The 27239-nt window shown below is 40.8% G+C and overlaps 1 protein-coding gene across 1 annotated transcript in view; it reads right to left on the bottom strand.

Annotated features, from left to right (window-relative positions):
• Positions 1–27239, bottom strand: part of mei-41 (ATR serine/threonine kinase meiotic 41) — an 80522-nt gene that overhangs the window by 42594 nt on the left and 10689 nt on the right. The window contains exons 11-23 of the mRNA XM_075865171.1: positions 21546–21665; positions 20071–20169; positions 16491–16605; positions 16341–16409; positions 12950–13038; positions 10993–11125; positions 10000–10136; positions 9585–9699; positions 9050–9187; positions 8448–8613; positions 7682–7854; positions 5557–5662; positions 3173–3323 (exon numbers count right to left, since the gene is read on the bottom strand). Of these exons, the coding sequence (XP_075721286.1) occupies positions 3173–3323; positions 5557–5662; positions 7682–7854; positions 8448–8613; positions 9050–9187; positions 9585–9699; positions 10000–10136; positions 10993–11125; positions 12950–13038; positions 16341–16409; positions 16491–16605; positions 20071–20169; positions 21546–21665 (1611 nt within the window). The remainder of the gene's footprint in view (positions 1–3172; positions 3324–5556; positions 5663–7681; positions 7855–8447; positions 8614–9049; positions 9188–9584; positions 9700–9999; positions 10137–10992; positions 11126–12949; positions 13039–16340; positions 16410–16490; positions 16606–20070; positions 20170–21545; positions 21666–27239) is intronic.

Raw genomic sequence — 27239 nt, 5'->3', positions numbered from 1 at the left:
AATTTTGATAAAGCAGTTGTGATGACGTTGACTAAAAAGTAATCCCAACTTACTTTTCTGTATGGCTATGATAATATCATCCTTAACACCGTCACTCAGAATAAGTACTTGGGCATAGTCACATCACCGGATTTAGGATGGTTGGCACTTGTAAAACACGTCACAAGCAAAGCAATAGGAAAGGTAATGTTTTCAAAACGGGCCTTGTGGTACTCTACAAGGGAAGCCAAGCTTTTGGCCTATGTGGCGATTATACACCATTTCTCAAAATATGCGAGTGTGGCATGGTTTCCGCCTACTCAAAATCACATAACTACAATTGAGGCTGTACAACGAAAAGCCGTGCATTTTATCTGTAACAGATACAGATGCAACGACTCGCTTATGCAGATGCCATCAGACAGGGGTAGCAGAATTTTTTTTCTGGGGGTACCATGACAGCTGAGTTACTTCATGGGGGGCATGGAGGCAGGGAATATGTGTAGTATGTTTTGACTAGGCTTGCTTTGGGGGAAGGGGGGCAAAGGGGGATCACGCAGAAATTTTGTCGGGGCTCCGGCCCACCCATTTCTCCATATGGTGCCCCCCCTGTTATCAGAGCTCGACCTTCCCGTGTCAGCTAGCCGTGCAATGCTGTTCAGACTCAAATTTTTGTACGTCATCCTGCATAACAGAACTAAAATAGATTCAAACACCTGCATTAATCCTGCAACACTTTCAGTAAAGCCCATCATAAGTATAACCTCACTCTCCAAGAATACTTTTGCACCGATAACACATTTAGTTTATCATTCTTTCCGCGGGCTTGTTGGGAATGGAACATTTTATCAGACAGTGGGCACAAAACCCCCTGTTGACAAATTTGTGAAAACTTGCTGGCAAAGGCATGATATCAGCAACACATTAGCAACACTATCACTATTTCATTTATGACTGTCCATCTTAACTATATGTTTTATATTTGTAATGTAACCTGGTACAGTTACCATTTTTATTTTACGCGCTTGCTTTTCTTTTTTTGTCATGTTCTTTTGCAGCACATTTTATGTAACTGACACAAAGTGTTCATACATTACCTTTTTGCACTCCTTAATAACATAAGTCAACACTGACTATCATGTCTTATTGATAGTTTTTGTAACCCTATATACTTATTGCATAATTTTGTGAATGTGTAACACAATGTTAGTATTTTTGCAAACGCACTCCTGTGAAAATCCCTGACGAAATTGACAGTATTACTAAATGAAAATTTTTCTTTAAATGTGGCAGAGGTGAGGCCTCAGTTAATACTCTTTTGGACCTGAAACTTGGCCAAGATGTCTGAAAAATCAGAAGAAGATTTTTAGCATGCGAAATTCCAGATGTTCTTAAATATTAACATCTATGGGGCAGATTTGGTAAACCGGACTCGAAGGAAGCACACCCTTGATTTGATTGATATGTGGTGTTTAACTTCCCAAAACCACCATATGATTATGAGAGACGCCGTAGTGGAGAGCTCCGGAAACATAGAGCACCTGGGTTCTTTTAACGTGCACCCAAATCTGAGTACACGGGCCTACAACATTTCCGCCTCCATCGGAAATGCAGCGGCCGCAGCCGGGATTCGAACCCGCGACGTGCGGGTCAGCAGCCAAGTACCTTAGCCACTAGACCACCGCGGCGGGGCGAAGCACACCCTTGCCCGTCACATCAGTTGAGCTTTCACAGAAGTTGAAAGAATAGGGGAGGCTGACAAAATAGCATATGTGTGCTTTTCATGTGTAAAGTGTCGTTAGCAACACTTCACCCAATCATGTACATAAATACAATTCAGCCTCCAGCACCCCACCAGCACTGAATTAACCTAGTAAAAAAAAAAATGCTGTCATGTTGCTATGTTAATAAGAATATTGCTGTGTAGGCAGTTGTCAAGTTCTCGGGTAGATGGCACTGCCGCCTTGGGAGTATGTAGCGCATGTTCTGGCAGATGGGGACTCAGTCAGGCTTGGACTTGGGGAGCTGGAGTGAAGCTATGCTCAATGTCTCTGTCACTGCTCTCTCGATGTAACTAAGCATAATAAACCATGTTATGTTGATACACAACAAATATGCTAAGGAATCTCCTCCAACATTTTTTTTTGCAGTTTTGCTTCAAAGTACTAGAAAGAAATTCTAGAAATATTAAAGACAAAATAATTAAAAAACTATTCAATTCACACTTACACTTCAATATTTGAATTCACTTCGCACCCAAAATTTTGCTATTCGCACAGCTTTACTTTAGAGCTTTGTTTATGACCACGCACTCTCTTTTTCTTTATTCCTTTTTTCATGAACTGAACACTTCCTCACAAAGTTGCTACTGCACTATCGCAGACAGTGCATTGTAATACATAATTAGTGATAGCATATGTACATCAAAGCTGGTCCTGAACTGAGCTGAAACATACAGTGTGTAACTGATGTGCATAAATGTTAGAATAAGAGCTTAGCAATTAACCAATTCATTTTAACTGAAAGGGCACCTTTTTCAAGGGCTCTGAGGTATGATTGAGCAGAAACAGTAAGCTATCAGATGATGCCAGATCCTCAGAGTATGCATACATCTTGGGATTAAAATTCAAATAATTTTCCTCTAAGGCTGGAAAAATACAAAGTATTATCATCAAACAATAACCTATACTAAACGAACTGCATGCTGTTTAGGGTTATAAAGTTTTAAACTGTCCATAACTGCCTATGAGAGGTCAATATGAATGGATATCAGTTTTTCATGTTGTTGCATTGTCTCTATTAAAGTTATCGCAATGCCATAGTGTTTTTATGAGTGAGAAATTATATGCGGTATTTCTCCACACAAATACAGGCATTTGCTTATGTTTTTTTTAAATCTCACTACTCTCACAAAAGATGCACAGAGTGACATGCTAATGACTTCATGGAAATGCACATGTACACATTAGGTACAATCCCTGCAATTTGTGTAGATAGGCACTGCCCAAAGCATATATTGTTGTCACTTAACTTGACATTTAGTGTACTACAGAAAAAAACCTGTCCATGCTTCACAAAATAATAAAAGTAAATCACTGCACAATATTATAAAGCCCTTGGGAGAGGTTGTGAAGCAATCTCACTGGCTCTGAGGCATAATGTTGAGATCAGACAACATCTATATTGTGGGTACCTCTCTGCGAGCAGCCCCGAGGCATGTGTGAGTGCTGTGCTGGGTTGGTCGAGGCACAGGAGGCAACTGAGCAGCCCCTGATGGTGAGACGCTTGAGACGTGGGCAGTCGTAGTGCTCGCTCGTAACATGCGAGAGCATCCTGCAGCTTCCCTGCGCAGCAACGCAAGGTACTCGTGTTCTCACACCACTGGCGCAAGCTTTCGGGACTGCAAAACTGCCACAGCACCTTAAAATGCCGAGTATTTCTTAATGGCAAACAAGCAAAGCTTAGAGTGCTGAAACCATTTGCCAGGTATGCAGTAGATAAACGTAAATCTTTTATAAACAGTACTGCAGCTTAAATGAAACGACTACCTTCACGTCAGCACAACATGGCTTCTGTAAAACATAGTTATGTTAAACACAGTTAATATCATTCACTCTTCACTTACATCAGACTCTTGATAAATCATCCCATGCCGACTGTATATTTATAGATTTTTCAAAAGCTTTTGACAAGGTTTGCCATTGACTGCTACTTTACAAACTACACCAACTAAATCTTGACGGTAACCTACTGATGTGGATTGAATGATTTCTCACTAACAGACCACAATTCGTTACTACAAATGGTCATAATTTGTGAAGTTCATTCCAGCATTCCACAAGGGTCCATCTTAGGCCCCCTGTTGTTCCTCTTTTATATTAATGACCTGTCATCGGTAGTATCATCTAACATTCATCTCTGTGCTGAGGACTGTGTTATTTTTCGAGAAATTACTAGCGATAATTACATTAACTCATTGCAGACTGACCGTTATATAGAACTGGTGTGAAAAATGGCTAATGGACCTAAACATTAACAAGTGGAAACTCCTCCATGTATCAAAACATCCACTACCTCACCTCTTTTACTATCTTAATAACGTTCCTCTGTATTCTGTGAATGAGAGTGAGTGCCGGGGGGTTGGGTGAAGTTGACGGTTGGGGAACAAAGTGGCGCACGAGTGTCACGTGAACAGTAAAGGTGCGTGCAGGAAGGGGGGAGGCGAGACGCGGAGAGTTGACATGTGGCACGGAGAATAAATGGTTGTGTGAGTGTGGTTGCCTGTCCTCAAGTGTATCGCCGTGCATGAAAAGTATCTTGCAGTTCACATAACAACTAATCTCAACTGGTCACCTCATATTGAATACATTATTAACGATGCTAACTACATGCTTGGCTACTTACGACATAACTTTTTTAACGTTCCATATGGCTTAAAACTGCAGCTTTATAAAACACTAATACGCTTTAAGCTAGAATATGCTACAGCCCCGTGGGACCCCACCTATATTAATCTGGTAACTTCCCTTGAACTTGTTCAGAATAACTTCGTTCGTTTTATATTGTCTAATTATAACATAACCACAAGCATTTAAATCATGAAAACTTCCCTAGCACTCTCTTCTTTAACGTTTCGCAAAAAAGTCTCCCGTATATTTTCACCAGATATATCATCATCCCTTCTTGCATAACCAACTACTTCTTCACCCACAGCACATATACTGCCGCATTGACCACCATCACAAAGTCGATAACTCTTCATGCAACACAAAAACTTTCTTCAATTCATTTTTGCCTCGTACATCAAAAGAGTGGAATAGACTTCCCGGTGACATTGTTGCTATTAGCGATGAAAACTTGAGTAACATTGTATTATAAGGTCTTTTTGTTGCAATAGCTAACATTGTATAATTAGGTTTTGTGCTGTATTAGCTAAAATGTGTTAATATATAATGTATTAGCAGAGATTGTATTTGTAAGAGACTTATTTGTATGATCTAACCGTATCCACAGCTTTTTGTTCATTTGCATCTTTTTTTTTTTTTGTAAATAACCCACCCTCCTCTGTAATGCCATTTGGCCCTCAGGGCAAAATAAATAAATAATATAAACATCATTGGTTTAGTGCTTGTATTCTGCCCCCCTGTTCATCTCTCAGTGAAAAAAACTCCTGTTGAGTGGAACCTATTTTTCCTCTCATTAACTGGAACCTAGGTTCCATTTAATGAGGGTCTACTGTTTCAATGGCAGATTGCAGCAAGCATAAACACACCAAACTTTGAAAGACTGTAGGTGTTCGAACCACCACTGCATTGACGGAAAATGGCTGCAATGTGTGTACAATAAAGCACAGACAAAGAGCTTTACTTGAATTTTTTCTGTAATTAATGTGTACATATGTTGTTTGCTATGAGTCAAGTGGTCTTAGTATGTATAGCATACCAACAGTTTTCGATTCACACAGAGAGAACTGCTTGCATGTTGTGGCTTTCATCAGCCAAAAGACAAAGTGCAGCATCTGCATCATGAATACATTTAGCAAGCAAAGCGGTGCTAGGTCACCAACAGTGAGCTCACCCATTGCCTGGTGCTCAATGATTTGGTCTTCCAAAGATGGCCGACTATTACGAACTGCAGCTACACCAGCAACGCCGTCGGGCTCGTCAAGCGCCACATAAACTTTCTGTAATTCATGAGAAGAAACCCACGGTCAAGAGAGCAGGCATGCTGTGCCAATGCCTACACAAATGTTGACCAAAAGGCACAACTATAAAGATGACACAAGGTTAGAACCACAATTAGGAATAACATTTACTATGGCTGGAATGCTTCTTAGGGCTTTTAAAAAGCAAAATTGTAGGTGCAAAGCGAATTCAAGTAATAGAGGTTTGAGTGTGAATCAAATAGAATATTTTTTTCAATATTTATAGAATATTGTTTTAATGCTTTGAAGGAAAATTACAGAAAAAAAGTTGGAGAGAATTGCCAAGCATATTCTTATGAGATAGAAACAAAAAAGCCTTTTTTTTTTCTGTGGCTAGGTTGATCTAGTACTGGCAAGATGGTGTCTTATCAAGCATGAGACAATGCAGAGGCCGAATCGTATTTATTTACATGATTTGTCGCAAACAAAGCGGTGTCGACAACACTGAAAAGCATATAGACACTGTTTCCTCAGCCTCTACTACTCTGTGGAAGCCCAAAATGATCTGGAGGACAAAGATGAGCTTTTCTTTGAGTCTGTAGTTCCAAATCTGCCTTGTAAAAGTCAATATATCAAAACATCTAAAATTTTGAATGCTAAAAGTCTTTGGTATCCGATCTTTCGGGCTTTCTGCTCAAAGTTCAGGTCTAAAATGACATTAAGTGAGCCCTTACTTCCAAAAGGCATCTTTAACGCAGTGCTAGAGTGTTAAGTGGTAAAGCATATTAAAAATCCAAAGGGGCTCCTGCCAATCGGACACCGACGTTATTTGTCTTTGAAAAGTTTGAACACTTCGAACGATCAAATATCAGTGCAAGTCGAATCAGATAGCTAACAGTATTGAAAAGATATTCGGAAGTTCTAGTATTTGCACAACCCTGCTTACAACATACACATAAAAAAATTGTCCCCGTATCTGCATGTTACACCGCAAATGTCGTCGAAAGACGAGCCTTGCATCTGGAGAGTGTGAATAAAACTTTTATTTGATGTTCTGCGCAAGAAAATCAGTGAATAGTATTCTGCAGGCGCTGCGTTAGAGTGCCTCGAGAGTGCAGCGAAGGGAACGAGCGCATCAAGTCACGTCACACGTGAGACATGAGCGCTATCTGGCAGTCATCCTGGAAAATGGGGCGCGCCTGTCTCTGAGGTGATAAGCTGTAGAATGCAAGGCGACGGGTAGGTGCCATCACCGTGTCGTCTTAGCAAAGCGTTAAAAAACACTTGCCGTTTCGTGCAAGCGTTGTATGGCCAGCACAGCGTTATAAAGGCTACGATCCTTAAAATTACTTATATATGCCCTTTCTAGTAAAAAAATACATACATAATATTGACGTGTCATTATGGTGCCTCAGATATGCGCTATAATTGCTTTTTAATTGACAATCGCACAAGTATGAACGTTGAACCTTGAGCAATATTGGTGGGCGATGTGGATGGGGTTGGCCGTTTGGAGTTTCATTTGTTCACTTTAATGCCGTTTAGGGTACCGTTAAAGTTTGACAAACAGACAAATGTACAGACAGACAGATGGACCAAAATTTTTACGTTGAAGGTTCGCGAAAAAGACTATCGTCTTTAAAATTACTTTGTGGCAATTAAATCAAGTTTTAAGCTACATTTCAAGTGAATGTGGCATTATTCCTTGTAGTGATCATGAAACCCTGCTTTGCATTGTCACTGACATTAGGTTCAAAACAAGTGCTTTTACTACAAATTTTTGTTGTTACTTTTGTTAGCCTTCTACTACTAATTCTCGAAGTATAAAAGAAACATTTAGAGAAACTCCATGTAGATGGCGTTGCACAATGCACCTAGTTTTGCAATGCTGACTATGAATCGCCATGTAATACACACACTGAGGGACAAAAAAGTAACTAGTGCTAATGCTACAAATCTTCAAAGCAACGTCCGTTAAAAACTGCTACTGTAAGTGCTGCTGCATTTAAGAAACTGCTGTCTGCAAGTTAGAGATGTTCGAAAAAACAGCAGGCTGACCAGAAGCAACTGCAGATTCTCTTGCACACGCTCCGGGTGGTCATGGAGGTACGACTCCAGGTGAAACAGAGCACGTGTGTAGGCCTGGCAGTTGAATGACACGCGTGCCAGGAGGTCTTGCGGGATGCGAGCCACAAAGGATGCCTCTTCATCACTGAGCACTGCCACTGCCGCTGCAACACCGAATGTAGATTTACAAGCCCTGTCACTATCACTTAATGCAATACCATTAGGCCACCAAGTCCCCATACAAACAAGAAGACAACATAATGGGCTCAGGAATGAACAAAAATGCAAGCACAAATCTGTGAACAGAAAAATTGAAACAATGAAAAAAAAAAAGATGGAGAAAGAGAAAATAGGACCAAGTATTTTGTACTATATAAGTTTTATGTAATGGAAAATAGAGTTTACTCTCCTCTAGAGAGAATGATGTAGTAGCTATATGAACTAAGTTGTCAACTTCACTAACATATTGCCTGTCTCAAGCACAATCTACTAATATGAGTTTTCTGAATTTTCTTGTTTTAACTTCATTTGCCAAACTACAGTCTTTGTATGAAGATCTTTGTAAACGACCAGTAACATGATGTTCAGCTCAGCTGCTTGTGTAGTTGTAAGTGCGCCAACATGTAATATAATGCCCCTAAATTAGCAGTACTAAATGAGAGAAAACTAGCAATCTCCATACCAATGGCACTTAGTTAAACATTTATGTGAGTGGCCTCGGCTGCACAATCCCTTTGGAGGCGTACTTTGTACATACGTGATGCTGATGATGTCCCAGGAGCTGTGGAGTTTCTGAACATCTTGGCACGCACAGCTAAGTAGTCAAGTATAGAGAAGATGGTTTGAGAGCAGAGGTGCAACAAGCCAGAATTGTCGTCCGTTTGCTCACAATGCTGCAGAACTGCCAGCACTTCAGTCATTACCTGTGGGAATAAAAAGACTGCATTATAATATACATGCTGGGTGTAATGTAGGACAAAGTCATTGCAACTTAGCATGCATGAGCAAGTCTAGGTGAATACATGATTTCACTCACAATGTTTAACATATGTGGTACAACTTTTGTTCAAATTGGCATAGGGCATCCGTTTCTGCTTTCTTGTATACGGTTCTCATCGCACATTATTGTGATTACTGTGGCTACTGACTACTTCGTAATTCTCGCCATTCTCTCAGTTTAGCGAAAATCTCATCAAGGAAAAAGCACATGAAGTGTTTTGAAAACTGCATATTGCACAGAAAAAACAATTGCGTATTTGAAACCAGCACAGAAATATACATAAATTCAGCAAGCTTCAACAAATTCAAATAAGAATTTAAAAAAGTTTTTTAAACATTTAGCACACATGAAGGGCGCACCTGCTCCCTGCCAGCAGCATCCGTGACAGCGAGGACACACACCAGAACCCGTGGCAAGAGGAACAAAGCCAGGTTGGAGTCGTTCTTGAAGACCAGGGAGCATGCCCTAAACACCTTGAGAGCCTTGTCCTCCTTCAACTGCATATTTACATGCAAGCTGTGGCACTAACACAAAGTGAAGGGTGCAAATACTTTTCTGAATAAACAAACAACTTTCTGGACCAGCGATAGACCAGTAGAGTGCTTCCTTTAATGTCCATGAAGGCCAGATATAGTACTCAACAGTTTTGAAAGCAAAACAAGTAAAGGTAAACTGCTAATATAGTAATGTTCGCCATTGCCCAAAGCTAGAACCTAATGATTTAAAAAACCTGGTGCACATGAATTGTCAGAGAAGAAGGAAAATGTGATACGATTAAGTAGGAGTCATCCTTAATGCTACTGGCGGAGACTAGGATAAACACAGACCATGCTTAGGGGTTCAAGGTTAATGCACAATAAGCAGGAATTCGTAAACAATAAAAAGTTGTCAAACCTTGTCCAGAAGGTCAAGCGTCCAGTTTGCCAACCAGTCCCGGAAGTTCTGTGCATAACTAGTACCAAACAATGGGTGTGGGTACTCCACAGAGGCACTGTTTGACATGATGTACCTGAAACGAGCACATAAAATTGAAGGTTTACTGAAATTTTTTCAATATTGTAAAAGCAGCTCTGCATGCTTCTCACAAGTAAAAAAAAACATACATAGCAGACATGTATGAAGGAAATTATAAGCAAAAGCATTGAAACAAAGAAATCCTTGAATTTAGAGAAACATGACCTTAAAATATTGAATACTATGCAAATTCATAGCTGAATACTGAAACAGATGACTTTCAGGAAATGGTAGCAACTACTTATGATCACTTGAAATAAACAGACAAACAAACAAACTAAGATGAAAACCATACCTTGAACTGAGCATTGGAGTGAAGATCTCCTGCACTTCGGGAGAAAAACTCTTCCACAAATTTCGTCCGAGTGTAGATTTAATCTCGTTACATTTGTAAATCTTTAGGACCTCTTGAATGGCATATGAAGAACAGTCCTAAGATAGCAACAAAAGATTTGGTAACACATAAGCATGTGTAACTTGCACTTTTTTGTGCCAGCAAACCATATATACACTAGACTTTCATTAAATGAAACCAGAATGTATGAATGTGTACAAACTTTACCAAGGAACCTGAAGACACCAGGAAAATGCGCCCTATTTATGTAGTATTCCTGTTTAGGAGATTTTTTATTTACTCAGTATGCTCCTAAGCCTATTTTATTATTATTAGCCTTCTTGAGAGCATTTGCTTCACAAATATACAAGTGAGGAGTGTATGTACATTGATTAATGAGAACTGCATTTAAAAGTCATTAGACACATAACCCTACAATCCCCTCTAGAGAGATATTACGGCTGAGCTAGAATGCTTACATATTACTAAGTGCATTGAACACAATAAAAAAACTTGCTCCGCCGGATATTTCCCAAGCAGAAGCTGGTATAGGGTTGTCTGAAAGCTGGCTGTGTGCACATGCATGTTAACATACAGGAGTACTTGATAGGTGATGCCAATAAACTGGATGTAATGCTCCAATGTGTCGTCTTGGCTCAGACGTGTGCATGCAACGGAGCCCAACAGGCTGCCAACGCAATCTGTGGTTCTATAATGCACACATAAACCCATGCACACAAGCGTTCCTGCGTTTCGCCCTGCATAAACAGCAGCTAGCCCTGCAGATAATTCAGGATGCAATTGCTCAACAGCAACAAAGCAACAAAGGGTCTTAATGCACAGGTAATCACTGCAGATTGTGAACTGCTACATGTGCCATTCCTGAACCAGTCGGACAAACTCCTTGCATTTTTTTTGCCAATCATTATATTCAAATTTACTAGTTCTGTTCACCTGAACTCTGCTATCTTCAGCAGCAAGGTATGACCGGCATAAGCGCTGAAGCAGGTCAACTGCAAAGCTCTTGTCATCGACTCCACTGTGGACGGCAACTGCCTCTTCAGTGTTCAGAAGCTCCAGTTCCAACCTGAAAAAACATTCCAGCAACAATAGTAGGGAGAGAACATATCAATGCTAGCTTATAATATACAATGCTAGCTTTCTTTTATTGCAATAGCAATTATATGGACATTCTCGGCTGGATTTTGCCGTCGGCTTCGGCGTCATTCACTGTATATGCATACGTATCTATATATATGAAAATGCAAGGAAAAAAACACACAGAAAAAGACTCCGGCACGCGCTATCTAACTTGAGTCCTCTGAATCGTGAATGCGAGGCATTGCAACCACTGCGCCACCGAGAAACGTCCTTCAACGTTCAAAAGGCAAGCTATTTATAATACCACTTACAGCTGCTGACGGGCATCTGGAGGGGAATTGTGTTTTCAGCATTACCAGCCAGATGGCGCAATGAGCATGCGTCGCCACACTGTGCGGCGGCGCCCGCTTTAATCTCCCACGCGTACTTAGCACCACTTAGAGAAGGGAAGCGACGCTCCCTCACTGGCCCTTATTTCGCAGTGGCAAGGAGGGGAGGATCGTACGTCTTGGATAGCCTCGGGCTTTACCTGAAACAATTATGTTATAGTTACTGGGTGTACAAAGGTTCCTGCAATCATTGTAGATTTCGTTTGTGAAAAGAGCATGCTTTCGGACACAGCGAAGTAACAACTGAGATGCTTATTTGCGTGCATCTTTACCTGTGAGTACGTTCCCTGCGTCATTTGTGCGTGAGAAACGCGGGGCACATTTCGATCTGCTTTCCATTCTGCGCGTGACCTTTCAATTTGTTGCTATGGTGACCATTGCTTCACCTTTGAAGCAAAGCTGAGACTTTTTTATGTTGTGTATGATTATCAGCACAAGCAAATGCATCATGTTACATTAGAAACGTGATCCAGACATGTACAGTAGCACAAAGTCGAGTTTTTCAGAATTTTCCGGTTCAATTTTTACTCCTGCTTATTAGCAATTAACTCTAAGATAAAAGACTAAAAATTAAACTATATGGTTCAATGCCTGAAAGCAACACACAGCAAATGATAGATCAGTTAGGGTTGATCTTACGTTCACTCGGTGTTCCTTAATTCATTCATTCACTCACAAAACTTCCTTAACGAGAGATCTGAAGCCCAACCTGTTCAGATCGAATCGAGCCACATTCCTCAGGACAAGCCTTATGGTGCCATTGTGGACAATCTGGACAGTCACATTGGCATTTGCCGCACATGTCAAGTCATATGATAAGCACTGCAAATGCTAATGTTGTCTGACAAACTTCGCGATTACTAAGATTTGACATTTGTAAAGCAGAAGCTAGTGGGGGTGGTGAAAAAATAAAAAGGCGTATGCTCTTGTTTACTGTTTCTCAAGGCAGCAGAAACAAAATACATATTTCCAAATGATTGCCAGTAGCTTTTTTTAGATGTCAGCAATCATATTAGTACTCATGATTATTTATAAGAAGCATGCACAATGTCCTGTGTCTTGTGACAGCTGATACTAACAACCCGTTCTAAATCTAGTACACTTTTCCACAAGGCACAGGTGTACTGAGGCCAAAGTGGGTTAAACATGCTTCTTTACGTGACAGAACTAGGCCAAGAAATTTTAGAACCACAGTCCACCCCTTTTTTACCCTGCGATAGAGTTAGGTTCTAGGCATCTCGACTTAATTTTATGATGACGCCAAAACTCCAGTGGTTAACATGGCTTACATTTCTAGCTAAAATTATTGCGAGAAAATTTTGAGGCTGGTTGGGTATTTCAGCGTAGCGTGTCACAATTTCAATAAATTTTCCAGTACTTGCTCAGCATGGCGCAGCTATTCTACCCCTGATGCTCCTTACCTGCCAGGGTCTATTGCCCCCAGTTCGCCGAAACATTCAGCCAAAAGGACGTGCACCTTGGAATCGGCTTCCCGGCAACCACTCAGAAGCTGCATTTGACAAGTAGCAAGGAAACAAATTATTTGAATTTCTTCCCTACAAAAGCATTAGATAAAATTAAAGCACTTTCAATTCACAGCATTATTTTAAATGTCGGCATTATTTTAAATGCACATAAACACCCACACAAGAAAACACCGAGAAGATTTGACACAAGATAGATGTGAGAAGGAAAGAGAATACAAAGAAGTTTCTTCTAAGGAGTATAAAACAATACTGTTAAACTTCATTAACCAGATGGTTTATAACAAATTAATGGATACAATACCAAAATGAAATTTTCCTCAAAAATCCCTATAGAAACTAATGTATTTAAATGCATTTAAAAGTGCATTTTACCGAGGTAAAATTTGCTTTTTGTGGAATGTAATGAACAAAGTTTTTTAGGAAACGAAACTCTGGGCCAATGTCTGGGACAAAGATTTGAGACAGTGTGCAATGAATTTAGCAGTTAAGAACTCCCAATTAAAATGGCACTTTGACCGAGTTGGTACATCTTCACCACGCGTGAGGTGCGCCTTTTCTGTATTTTAGTTGGAGATTATTTCGGTGCCATGGTTGTGATAAGTCCAGATATTTACTGTTTCCTTTCTGATAAAAATTTTCAGTTGAGAGTGAGCGCTAATCCTGTTTGCTTCCTCCCTTTCGTCCATGGTTTCTGTGCATATTGCACTTTACACATAATCAAAATTTCCACATGCTCCAGCAATGTGCGCAAGGCTGGATGGCACCCCATGCGCCTGCTTGTGTGCCACAATTCTCTCGCTGCAAACAGCACGCAGCCAATGCAAACAGTATGCATGGCCGCAGGGCACATGCCTGTAAGATGTTATTTTGTCCGCTGTTTGCTTTAGAGGCATGCTCAACAAATATTGGAAAAACTAACAAAAACATTAAAACTCTACTCAGTCAATGCCACTTTTCTGATAAGCACTGGTGCACTAACCTAGCCGGGAGTATTGTTCCCTGCCGGTGCTGTTCGTATTGATTGTGAGAACCCCAATGATGGAAGTGATTTTTTACTCAGTGATAAAAGGGACATTTTGCTTTTTGGAGCAGATTCTGGAGCAGAAAAAATGATGCTCTGAAGCAAGCTTAAGTGTCTTCGGAGCCGAAAAAAAATGCTATACTGTAGGGTTGCTATGGGTGTTTTCGGAGCACATGCATGTTCCTAATGACTCCCGCAGTCTAAAAAATCGTTTAAACATCAAATAAATATTCATATTTATTATTAAACACGCCATATTCTAGTATGCAGCTAGTATAGAGCCCTATAGTAATATCATTGGCATAAATAAAGGGGGGGCAGGGGTTAAGGGAGTCCGGACTTTTATTATGTTCAGGCTGGGGAGGACAGCCCTTGCAAATACCTCCCCTTGAGATATAGCTTTAGCACATGATATAATTGAGTTAACAGTTCAGTATAGCACAATCAACTTTTTAAAGGGCTTCTTATCTGTTACTGCGTACCTGTGCTAAATGCCCCTTAGCTGTGTGAACTACAGAAATCTCAAGGTTAAAAAAGAGGTTAAAAAGGTTAAAAGGTTAAAAAGGTTAAAAGATTTGACTGAAAATCTTGGCAGCAAAAATTCTGTTCAGCATCTTTTTAAGTACAGTGCCTAATATTTGCACTAAATGCCCGTTGCAGCTACAACAAAATACCGAAAATAACAGGCAAATCGCACAGCTCCTTTAATTTCGTCATAACAAGATTTAACAGTCTGCATATGTACTCCTTAATCACGCTGCAGTAATGCCAACACCACGCTGACTGCCATGTACCTTCAGAGTTAAGCATGAAGAAATGCACAATGCAAACGAGAGTGGACAGAAGACAGGTGCTCACTTTTAACTGAATTTTATAGTGAAAAACGCAGCCCTAACCACCAACACTTGTGTTTTTTGCAGCAAACTTTGGTTGAAAGTAAACACTTGACTTTTGTCCAATCTCGTCTGCATAATCTGTCTCCATGCTCTGGACTAGTTATGAACCTTCTAGGCCATATAATGCTTGACATATCAGTTCTAGTAGAAAGAGGTTCCTCAAATTTTCTTTAAATACACTCAATAAAAATGCTGCTAAGTGTTTAGACACTGTACTTGAACGACACCTGGACACTGTTTTGTCTAAAGACAAGGTGTTACATGTTTTTAAATATGTGGATGATTTTCTGGTTCTTTTGAAAAAGGAGTCAGATGAACTCTACTCTGAATGTGTCCCTTTTGTTTTAGACAAGTTTAGAGCGTTTGGAGAAGGGCTCAAGGTTACCCACAAGCTTCCCAAATTGACAAATTGCAGTTTTTAGATCTTCATCTCATGCTTGACAAAAACCATGTGTGTTGGGTGTATCACCCTCGTGCTCAGAAGGCTTTTTTGCCGTATCATTCCCCTCATTCTAAAGTAGTGAAAAGGGCCATTGCTAGTACAAGCTTACAGTTCTTGCCACCACGTTCTTGAGGAAAGTTTCAGGGTGCAAATCTCCAGGCTCGTGTCTGCGAATTTTCCTTTATTGGTGTCAACATCAGTATGTGAAGGTATACTGCGACAATTTCGGAATGATGCCACCAGCAATTCAGGCATAAAGGAAAAAACACAGAAGCGGCCTTTTTTCATTCACTATGTATACAGAGTTGCTCATTCATTGTAGAATGTTGCCTCTCATTTTGAGGTCCCTGTCGTGTTCTCGGCACCTCAGAGGCTTTCGCGTATTTGTGCTAGTTCGTCTGGCGTACCAAGTGCTAATTGTGTAAAGAAGCATGAAAGGACGTTTTTGAGTTGTTTGGTAGGTGCTGTCTACTTGATACTGCTCAGTTGTGGCAAGATGTACATTGGCCAGTCGGGCTGATGCATAAACGTTCGCTTAAGGGATTATGCACTGTCAATGAGAAACGACACGGGTTCGCATTTGCCGTATCATTGTAAGGAGTGCTCTTGTGAACCACTACTGCACTGCACGAGAATCTTGCGAAGAAGCAAAGACAAAGTAGCACGTGAATTGGCAGAGGCGATGTATATAAGGTAATATGGCAAACAATGTATCAGTGTTTTGTCGCTGTCATTGTACGATAATGACTTTGCTTTTCTATATGGTAGGTTGAGATTATAGTTGTTCGGGTTTTTTGTGTGGTTGTACACATGTGTGAGGGTTTTCATACAATGAGCTGCGGTTCAATAAATGTCAATTGCGAGTGTGCGCTTTTCCGATTCTCTTCTCTCGTCTTCTTTCAAGTTTGTGCCAACGATGTTTTACACAAAAACGCTAACACTGCAGCAGTTTCATTTCACACTCACCTGAACTATCAGCTTTGAAACAAGTGGATCCACTGACTCCCGTGTGAGCAGATGCTCTGCCAGCTTGCTCTGTTGAAAGGCAAGAGCGTGCTAGACATGCATGCATGGCATACAAGTAGCAAATGTGAAAAGGACATAGTGATAAGTTACCTGATTAGCTGAAAGCACTTTCTTCAGTTTTCCCAAAGCTAGCACTCGGACGTCAAGGTTCTCATGTGCAATACCATGTAAGCAGGGACTCAATATGTTACTCAGGTTGTTCTCTCTGCAAAAAGCACAAAAAAAAATGGGTTCTTTTCACCACTGAAGGCCTGAAGAAAAACACAAGCGTAAACAAGTCAGGAAGCCATGGTGTTTTTTTTTTGCGTTTGCATGAGGAGGCTTCGCTCAGCCTTGCAACTCTCAACACAGAGGTCTTCTACCACACTGATGGAGAAAGTGTGATGGTGCGGTCAAAAATGGTTGGAAAAGGACTGGTGAAAAGGTGAAAGCCATGATATGCAGAGTAACCCCGTCCTTGAGATTTCATAATGAAGTACCACGCTGGAGAGCGGCATCAAAATTTGTGCGGCCATCGCTGCACGCATTGTGGTATATGCGGCACTGGTGTGTGGCTAAAGGCAAGTGTCATGGCTGTGGTATACCTAAAGAGAGAGAAGTGAAGAAAATAATAGGAACATGGGCAAATCCGAAAGTGTGCGTTTGTGCAATTGTTTCTCCCGATACTGCATGTCCTCTGTCATGTTGCTTTGCTCCACCAAAAGGAATGTGCACACTTCATCACTTGCCCTCACTGGTGGAGTATAATGGAAAAAATTATGTTAATGCTGTGAAGACGTTTATTGGGTTTCCGATGACGTTATAGTTGTCAGTGGTGAGGCAGAGTGAAGAACTGTCTAGATCAGAAGCACGAGCCGAGAGAGCCAGCGTCGGCGAAGCTGCTCGATGGATGCGCATCTTTTTCACAATCGCCCTCACTGAAAAAGGAGATATCCTGGCGCCTTAAGAAGTTTTAGAAGAACACTTCAGAGGAGGACGTCTTCAGAGGAGGACGTACCACAATTCGGCGGCGCTAGTCAGACAAAATATGACGTGGAAACGCTTGTCGGGGTCATCCCACTTATTATTCGTGCTCACCAGTTTGTAATGGTCAAGCCAGTCATCCATGTCAGGTCGATATATACTGCTGAAGACTTTTGGGTCCGGTAACAGAGGATGGCGGGGGCAGGTGACGAACTGGGGTGAAGGCGCCGATGGATTCACATTGTCAGTCATGATGGGTGGGAGCATCCGGCATCGCAGCTCCAGGGTGTAGCGACGGGGATGAACAGCACCCTCCACCAAATGTGCAGAGGTTTATTGGATTTCCGAAGACATTATAGTCGTCAGCGGTGAGGCAGGGTTAAGAACCATCCAGAGGCACAGCAATGATCAGAAGCACGAGCTGAACGAGCCGAGCGTTGGCGATGTTGCTCGGTGAATGCGCATCTTTTTCTTCACACTGCTTTTAGTTTTATTCAGGTGGCTTAGTGACACCAGCACAAGATTGAGAAGAGAAGCTCAGTCAGCGAATAATGTTTCCTACAGAAGTGTTGTGATTGCAGTATCTTGTATCTTAAGATACACAATGCATTAATAAATGTAATAAAAATGCAGATACAGTCCACCGAAACATCGTAATACATATACAAGATACCCCAAAAGTATCTAATACAACATCTAAGATACATGTATCTTCGATACTGCTTAGCCCTGTCTTGAATGAACCTGCTACATTACCACACAGAATGAAGCCATTTATTTTTACAAGCAGATTTTTCCTGATAATGGGCACCATACTCGTTAGACATCATTACTAGTTTGTCATCATCACAGACTGTTTTATGGCCACTGCACCGTGAAGGCCTCTCCCAATGATCTCTAACCCACTCTGTCCTGTGTGAGCTGATACAATTTTAAGCATGGCAATTTCTCAATTTCATCACTCCATTCAACTTTTTGTCATCTTTGGCAGTCCTTCTAAATCCTTTGAATCCACTCTGTCACTCGAACTGACCAGTGGTTATCTGTTCTTTTCAAGGTGTTGCCTGCCCAGATGTACCTTTTTTTTCCTATATCAAAAAGGGTAATGGCTACCTTTGTTAGTTCCCTGAAATACATTGTTGTCTTGTTATCCCTTGCTGTTACTCCCATCAAAACTCGTTTCATTGCATACTGTGAGCTTTGGTTCTCAAGTTATTTTCAAGTTCTTTTTTTGCTGTTCCCCATGTTTCTGCCTCGCATGTAAGAACTGGAAAGATGCAATGTTTGTACACTTTCCCCTTCAGTGGCAGTGCCAATTTGCCAGCCAGGAATTGTGAATACCTATCGTGCTTACACAAACCGTCCATTGTTGTTTGGTGAAGTTCCTGTACATATTGTCAGGGGGTCGTGACGCGGATGAAGGGAGCAGACTGAGTGTTCAGGTTAAACTGTTTATTGGACCAAACTTGTGGCCACATAAAAATAAAATCAGATTACAGCAAGACACTGGCACTGATAGCAGCGAACAGAGCGTCGGCCGTCGATCAACTGACAAGCGATGACGCACATCGGCATTTATACATGTGCTGCCGAATATTCCAGCGCTACTGCTAGCAGCGACGCAAAATCCAGAAGAATCTGTAATGTTCCCGTTGTGGGCATAATCACATCGGAAGGTTCTATGATTATCTCGATGGTTTTTTTAAGCAGTGGGCGTGGTCGTGCAAGGCAGCATATACAAGTGTAATGCGGTGATAAGGAAACTCGAAAAGGAGGTTGGCAATATAGTAACAGTTTTTGAACACACACACACACACACAAAATTTTAAATCACATCATAAAGAATGGTTAATTTTAAAGCTTGCATCATAGCGCTTTGAATCCAATTAAAACTATTTGAAATTTTCAAGTATTCAAAATGAACGAATAGCTGTATGTTAGTCCGCATGTAAATGTAACCTCCCTTCCTCATAAAGATGGTTTCACTGCAGTAAAAGGATGCCACCGTGAATGCACCTTTCCCTCTGAAATGTGCACTGCCACAAAGCCCCACTTCAAGGTTAAATTAACATATTAACCTCGCATCGATTCTTCTTTTCTTGCTTTTTTTTCCCTGCTCAAAAGCTTGTTATGCCGGATTATATGCTCTAAGTATAGTAAATTTTAAAAGGTAACTTATTTAGTAGGTATCACCAACATTCTACCACCGAAAATCAAATGCTGCTGCTATTCAAAGCTGCTTCCACATTCCTTTAAACCAACAAGAATGACATTTGCACATGCCATGTTCCAATTAAAAAAAATATTGTGTAGGTTAGTTGGAGCACGACAAATATGCTAATTTTCTTTTAAAAAATGTAATATGTACTATTCAAATTTGACTCAAAATTATTTGAATCGAAACACTATTCACTTCTAATTCACTTCAAACCCAAAATTTACTACTTGCACAGTTACTAATAAAAAAACACGTTTTCACGGGGAGCTAATGCAAAAACTTTGATGTTTTGTCATTTACCATGTTTCATCTTGTGTCTTTTTCATTTCGTAAGCAATTTCTGTGCCCTTTGATACCTGTGCGATACACAGCAGCATCATGAAATTTCATTAGCGCACTTAACCATTCACTGGCGATGCAGTCAAGTTGCAGTACAGCAAATTCAATAAAATCAAAGTCCTTTAAACAACTACTATTAATAATAATTACCCCTGGCTGTCTGGTGTTGATACGGTTTGCTGAACATGCTCAAGTCCTGGAACTTCAGAAATGAAATGAAGGTCATGAAAGAAGCTCAGGTGCTGCTCCCTGGAAATGGCAAAGAAGAAAGTGTAGACTAGCTTTAGAGTCACTTCGGACATTTTGCTTGGAGCACAAAAGAACTAGTATGCACAGTGCTTTGCAGTTTAATACATTCCAATGAAACGAGCCATATATATTCGAATTCTTTCAGCATCGATTTGGTCAGCAGCAACAGACAAATTTTCACTGTCACTATACATGACACAGGCGAGTGGAACTAAATGAATTTCAGTTCTTAAAAAGAGATGTGAGCTTTTCGAAAAATGCAAGCTTTTTTCAAAATTACATATTTTTCATTTTTATTTGCTTTCATAAGTGTAGTTTTTCTACTTTAATGACAAAGAAATAGAAGATTGTAATTAAACACAAAGTAAGTTAAAATCTATTTTAAAGAGCACAAGGTGGCTATTTAAAACTTAAGAGAGTTTATTGTCTAGAGTCTACTGGTAATTGTCACCTGGCTGTCTGCCATTGCATTTCGCATGAGCGGTTAACCAAGGTCACATGCACAGCATAATCATGATTACCAAGCTCATGATGAAAGAAATTATTTTAAAAAACATAATTTTGCTGCATAGATGAGATTTCACCTATACCTTTGATATGAGTGTTTCTCAAGATCCATTTTTGGATAAGTTCTTGAGTACGGACACCATGTTCTTGGTAAAGCCAGATCGGGATAAAATTTTGCGCAGTGAAAGTATCTTCTTTGGAGCTTGATATCACCTATGTAATTATTACTAAGCTAATAAAAGCAATTAATATGGGCTGAGCATTCTAAGCATTCTCACATTAAAATTTTTCTTGTTAATTAAAATGTCTTATATGCACTTTGTTGATAGTTATTTGCATTCTACAGTTAATGGGGAGTAATATGAGTCAATAATGGGCTCAGGACCATAAGAGTTTAGTGACTATTTCTTGCCCAAAAATAACTATACATTACACATTGTCATTGTACAAAATGAAAAATGTGTACTTACAGTAAAACTGATTACATATTTGCAATTAGAATAAAAGGATTAAAAGCTTATATATACAGAAAAAATTCTATTGCCCTAGCTTGCAGATTAAAAAAAAAACTTTTTTTTTAGTAGCATCTTATGCCAATACTCAATGCAGGTGTTTACGAGTTTGACCCCAAGACATACTGACCGATATTTACTAGGCAGACAAGTTGACCCAAAGTTGCTTTTGTTTTCTGTTGAACAAATTTCCGTATTTTTTGCACTGAGACGATATGATAAAGCTTTTTATGGCTGAACTCAAACATTATGTGATGTGAAAACAAAAAAATATGTACAAGTTTTTTGCAGTGTGAAAAGGCAATGCTTTCAAGATAGGGTAGTGACCAAGGATGCAAACATAAAACAAATGCTCACCTGTTGTCAATGAAGAGAAAGTTGAAGATGTTTTTTGCACCTTCTGGGTCCAGCTTTAGCAGTGGCAACAGTGTCGCAGTAATTTGACTCAACAGTGGACCTGTAGATGATGGCTCAAGGCTATTGGGAAAAAAATAGAAAGGCTGAAGTAAAGTTGTCTTAGTACCTTTTGGCGGATATTCGAGAACCTAGTCATAAAAAACACAAGCAAGAGGATAAAAAGGACACGACACAACCGTGCTTTTGAAATTTGCCTTCCTTAATGGGCCGGTACACAATCCCAAAGTCCAAAATCGCAATGAAGAGGAATATATGCACTTTTGCTAAGTGAACATGCTGCCACAAGAATTTTGCATATATGTGCTACAATAAGTAAGTTACAGGGTTTAGAACACCTGTCCCAGCTGGTTTCAAACTTTTGCGCAGTCTCACCACCCTTTTCAATCATAGGAAAGGGGAAGGTGCAGCCCATCGTCATGACTTCATCCACTTAGGCAATGTGTCTTGACATCAGCGACAAGTCATCAGAGTGCAGCCAATATCCGAGCAGGGATTCACACGAGCACGTGTCATAGTGCTGTGGGGAGGAGGCGCAGCACAAGGAGCACCCTTCCCCTAATGGCAAAGTAGCGACATGCCCCTTTACCTCGGAGGCTCTCGTTCTGGCAATATCGGTTCTCTCGGTAGTCTCGGGCTCTACAAAGCGGCAGAGGGCAGCACAGAAAAATGAAAATGTGTACTGAGTGGCCAAAATTACATCAACCCAGGACCAAGCCGCCATTTCTTCGGGCAAAGGACCAATCGACGAGCTCAGTGGCACGTCGAGTTGCCCATAGGTAGGTTCGTGTCACTGTGCAAATGAGGGGGCTTTGTCAGAAGGAAAAAGGCACAGGCATTGTTTTTCGAAATGGAGGGTCTACGCGGCAAGCAGCGCTGTAATATTAGGAAAATGTGATCACCACAGTCTACTGTACGAATAGGCTAGCTTGTTTGGGGGGTGTAAAATAAGAAAGTCACAAAGGCGAAGAAGTGAATGCGATAGCAACATATGGGAATGTCATGCAAACAACAAAAAACATATTTAAAATTGAAGCACTAGCACGAGCACAAAGAACGCACGAAAGGAACACACACAGAACTAGTGCATACACAGCATGACACTTAATGATGCTGCTCCAACACAATGGACACACAAAACATACGCAAAGGTATACACAGGACAAGTACAAACTAACAAGGGTCACACTTGTTACTTCACTGTGTTTGAATAGCATGTTTTTTTTTGTAATTGGGGCCTCTGCAGCCAGCAAAGTGACCCTTGTGCGCTTTGCGACCCAAACGTAATTTTTCTGGCGAGAGCACATGATGTGCAAACTGCCCCTACCAAAAGATAAGCATATTCACGCGTGCGCCATGGCCACGAGCGACTACGCCCTGTAGGGCAAAGTTCAGGTTGGCACCAAGTGGGGCACCAAGCCTGCACTTCACACTGTCTTGCTGCTTATTCAATAAGGCAGAGAACACTGTAATATTCCCCTGAAGATTGGTGTATTGCCAGCTGTAAGTGGTGTATACAGATAGCCGGCCATAAACAAGCAGAAGAACATGCACTGCTGTGGCTGAACGGTTAGCGACACACAGTGTGGAGCGAGAGGTCGCCTGTTCGATTCAACGGGCCAGAAAATATCTCTCCGACTTATTTTTCTTCATGGCTTTTATTTATATATACATACATATACATATAAAAGACATGATAGCGACAGCGAAAAACAGCCGAGAGTGTCCATATAATTGCTATCGCAAAAAAACACCCGCCCCAGCACAGTAACAGCTGAAAATATGGCTTTTCAGAGCTCTTTTGTAACACTCTTTGGGTCATACAGTTTCCTAAAATTAACTAGAGGCGACTCTGCGGCTGCCATCATTCAGCAACCATGGGAATGATGGGTAGTACGTGGATTTACCTAGTCTTCGTGCTTGCGGAAGGCGAACGCACTTGTGGCTTCGCTTTGTGGCTGGATTGTGATTGGAAGTGTGACTGCCGAACATTTCCCGATTGTTGTTTCATGACAAAGCAGCTTCAAGCCACGCGAAGCCAAATGGAGCATAAAGTACGAAAATTAGGCAAATCCATGTGCTCACCATTCCCATGCTCACTGAAGTGCCATGAGTTTCAGCTTCCATAGACACTAGTGCCAGAGTTCCTTCTGGAGCGTATATAGGAAACTCTATGCTTTGGGTAGCTGCTGCAAGCATGCTTGCAGGGTACCCACTATGCTATAAATCATTGTGTTGTAGGCAGCCAGTCACTATGCCCTTCTTCGTCATTCTTTGGAGAAGCGCAGTACTAGCAAGGAGTTTTGTGCAATTTTTTTATGCCATCGCTCACGATGATGAAGAATTATGCCAGAAGCTTTTGTAGTTCTCACAATCACCCACAGTGGCTATGCGCCAAAGTTAATAGGTTGACAAGATCAAGTTTTTGTAAAGGGTTGGAGCATTTGATGACCCACTCGTTGCACAATTCGCATTGTGTGACACCTGGTTGTTCCTTTGCTGTACTAAAACACTTTATTACTCATATTAAAGCGATTACTTTCCCTACATCAAGCCTGCCTAAGGTATGTTTGCAAAGGAGTTTGAAGCACCAGCGTGGCTCAATGGTAGAATACTAGGCTGGCATGCAGGGGACCCGGGTTTGAATCTCATTGTGTCTTGGGTGTTCTTCATTCACTGTGTTTTTTTTTTAATTTCGTGCGATAGTGGTTACGGCCACCGGTGGCGGAAGAAAACTACGGCACGCATGACCCTTGTTGTGATTTCATAACAGCTTTCGCTGTAATAAAGTTGGAGCCTGTTTACCGGCCCTTTAAACATGGATCTTTAACAAGTTCTTCACCTGGAGTTCTACCAGTGAAATGGGAAGAAAAGAAAAAGAAATACTCACGCGAGCCTTTCCATACAAAGAAAGAAGATGAGCACAAGATCAAACAATGAAAGAGACACTACAAAATACTTACGTGTTCATATCTCATCTGATCTAACATGGACATTACACATCATTAGCATCACTAACTTAGCTAATTGAGTTGGATACCTTCGTCGCAACCTGGCCTCGGCACCACCTGCTACTAAACAAATAGCTTATAAAAAACTCATCAGGCCTAAAGTTGAGTGTGCTAAGGCCATTTTTGATCCTCATCAAGCTACCCTTTCTACTATGCTCGAATACATCCAGAACCGTGCTTCCAGGTTCATTATCTCGAATTACTCGACTAACATAAGTGTATCAGCAGTCAAATCTCAACTTAACCTTCCCCACCTTGCCTCTCGCTGTATTGTGCCTGTATCGTATAATCTTTTCATTCTATGCCACCAGGCAATGCATTCATCAGACCTGCACATCGGACATCGCGCCATTCTCACCCCAACACCATATATCCCGTACGTCCAAAAACAAAGACCTTCCAGAAGTCATTTTTCCTTCAGAGATCATAAGACTGAAACGACCTTCCCGCTCACATCGCCATGTCATCTCAGTTTGCCCAATTTAAAACCGTCATAAAATGCCATATTTTATCTTTGTAATCATGGTCTACTACTGTTTTTCTATTTTGTTTTTATTGTTAGTGCTGCTTTGCTTTCTTTTCTTTCATCTCTTGTGTTTTTTTGCCCTACCCTCATTTAATGTCCCTCGGTACTAATAAACAAATAAACAGATGAATGGAAGCAAACAAATTGATCGATGGACCCATTGTAGATACATTTCAATGATCAGTTCCTCGTCCAGCATTTAATGATTTTTTTTAAATATGAATACACAAAAAATTGGTCATGTTTCTTTCCAAGGATAACATTCTATTAAATGAATGACAGTTGACTACATTAACAGTAGACTACCTTTAAGACAAACTTGAAGGGATTACGATCACAAGTTCATCTTATCCGAAGTGCCCCCCAGCGCCAAATGCTAAAATTAAAATGCTAAGTACGCCCAAATATGTTGCTTTAAAACATTGAATGAAGTATACTTATAATAAAGAGGAAAGAAACAAAAAAAATCATTTATTTGGCCCAGCTTGATAAAAACCATGCTTTCAAATAGAGTACTCAGACTAATCGATTTGGCAAATTTATAGTAAGTATGCACGTAAATTAATTGCTACTAGATTTTAACAATAAAACTGTTCACGACCCTATTTTCCTTCAAAGAATGAAAAATTTATTCTACTGGCTGTTCACCTTCCGAAAGACTGCTTACTGGCTTTGCTATCACTTTTGGATACACCTCCACTGCATAACACTACCTTGACAAAGCCAATATACGCCAAGTTGCTTATGAAAGCTTGCAAGCTTTTTTTTTTTTTGAGGTTAGAATATTTTGTTGTTTTCAGCCCACAGCAACTTTTCCTGAGTGATATGCAGCTGAAGATCTCCGTTTACGCTCCTCACGATGACAAGCCTCGGGCACACAAGAAGGACACGACACAGCTATATTTAGTGTGCAAAATGGTCTTCCTTTGTCGTGCACTTTCACAATGAAAATGACACATCACAATTTGCTGAATTTCACTGGCAACAGATATGACGCGCACAGGCCCTATGCAGAACAACGCAAACTAACTACAACATGGGCTCAGGCACCATTGTGCGACGGCAATGACAATGCATCTGACTCCTCTGACTCCCGGGAGTGCTGACGCCGCATATATGGTGTTCATTTCACGTGATCATAATGTACTGACAATCTTTGTTCCCATTTTCACATTCATTTGGCTTTTTTTCGCTCTAGCCAAGCTCTTGTGTTCTTCTGCTATCTACTGTATTCCTGTTGGGCAACTGAGGAACACGAGGAGAATATAAAAGGATGAACGCTTTTTGTTGCTTTCTTAGCTGATAAAGCCAGCCCTTTCTGCACCTACAGACTACGGGTGAGGAAGATGTCAGCTTTACGTGCTGACCTTTCTTTTCCACTTATCTCGCTTTCTCCATCCACGTCGCAATTTGCTTTCAATTTGCTTTGAGTCTCTGCATTTTTTTTTTTCATTTTACTTTCTTTTGATTGCTGAATGCCCCTCATTAAGACTATAATGTTCTTTGCGCAGAATACCCCTATTGTTGTTGCTCGCTGCGAGAGTATATCTTACCAGAAGAGGCCTGTTACGTGGTTTGTCTTAAGCAGATTTTTTTTTGCATTGAGTACATGCAAACCAAACACTCCCGTTTTGTTCGTCGTAACAAAGTTCGTCTTAAAAGGAGTTTATTGTACAGACATCCTTGGTCCAATGCAAGAACTGTTTTACAGATCTTCAGTATGGTTCACCAAGCGTGACCAAAAACTGAGGCATGTTTCCTAGACCCTGGAGCACTTGCAGCAGTCAACGTGATAGGCTGCTGTGAACGTAACCTTCCTGCATTTGAGTTCGATCAATAACAACGAATAAATTTTCTTTAAGGATCAAAGTGCTGCCTCACCCTCACAGTGACATGCGGCACTATGTTTTTTGTTGACATCATCATGCCTTTCAACATACGCAGCAGGTTTCGGTAATTTTGCTCAGGGTGAACGCAGACAAAATTTACTTAGCATCCATTCTGGAACAATCAGTATCAAAGGCAGGACGAGAGCTGACGTTTTCCAGTGGCCCCACAAGGCTTTTGCCACAAACACTAGAATGAACACAAAAGCTAGGA

This window comes from Rhipicephalus microplus, chromosome 1 (genome assembly GCF_043290135.1).
Source record: "Rhipicephalus microplus isolate Deutch F79 chromosome 1, USDA_Rmic, whole genome shotgun sequence".
Lineage (NCBI taxonomy): Eukaryota > Metazoa > Arthropoda > Arachnida > Ixodida > Ixodidae > Rhipicephalus > Rhipicephalus microplus.
The sequence above is the reverse complement of the archived record's forward strand: the minus strand, read 5'-3'. Positions and strand labels throughout refer to the sequence as shown.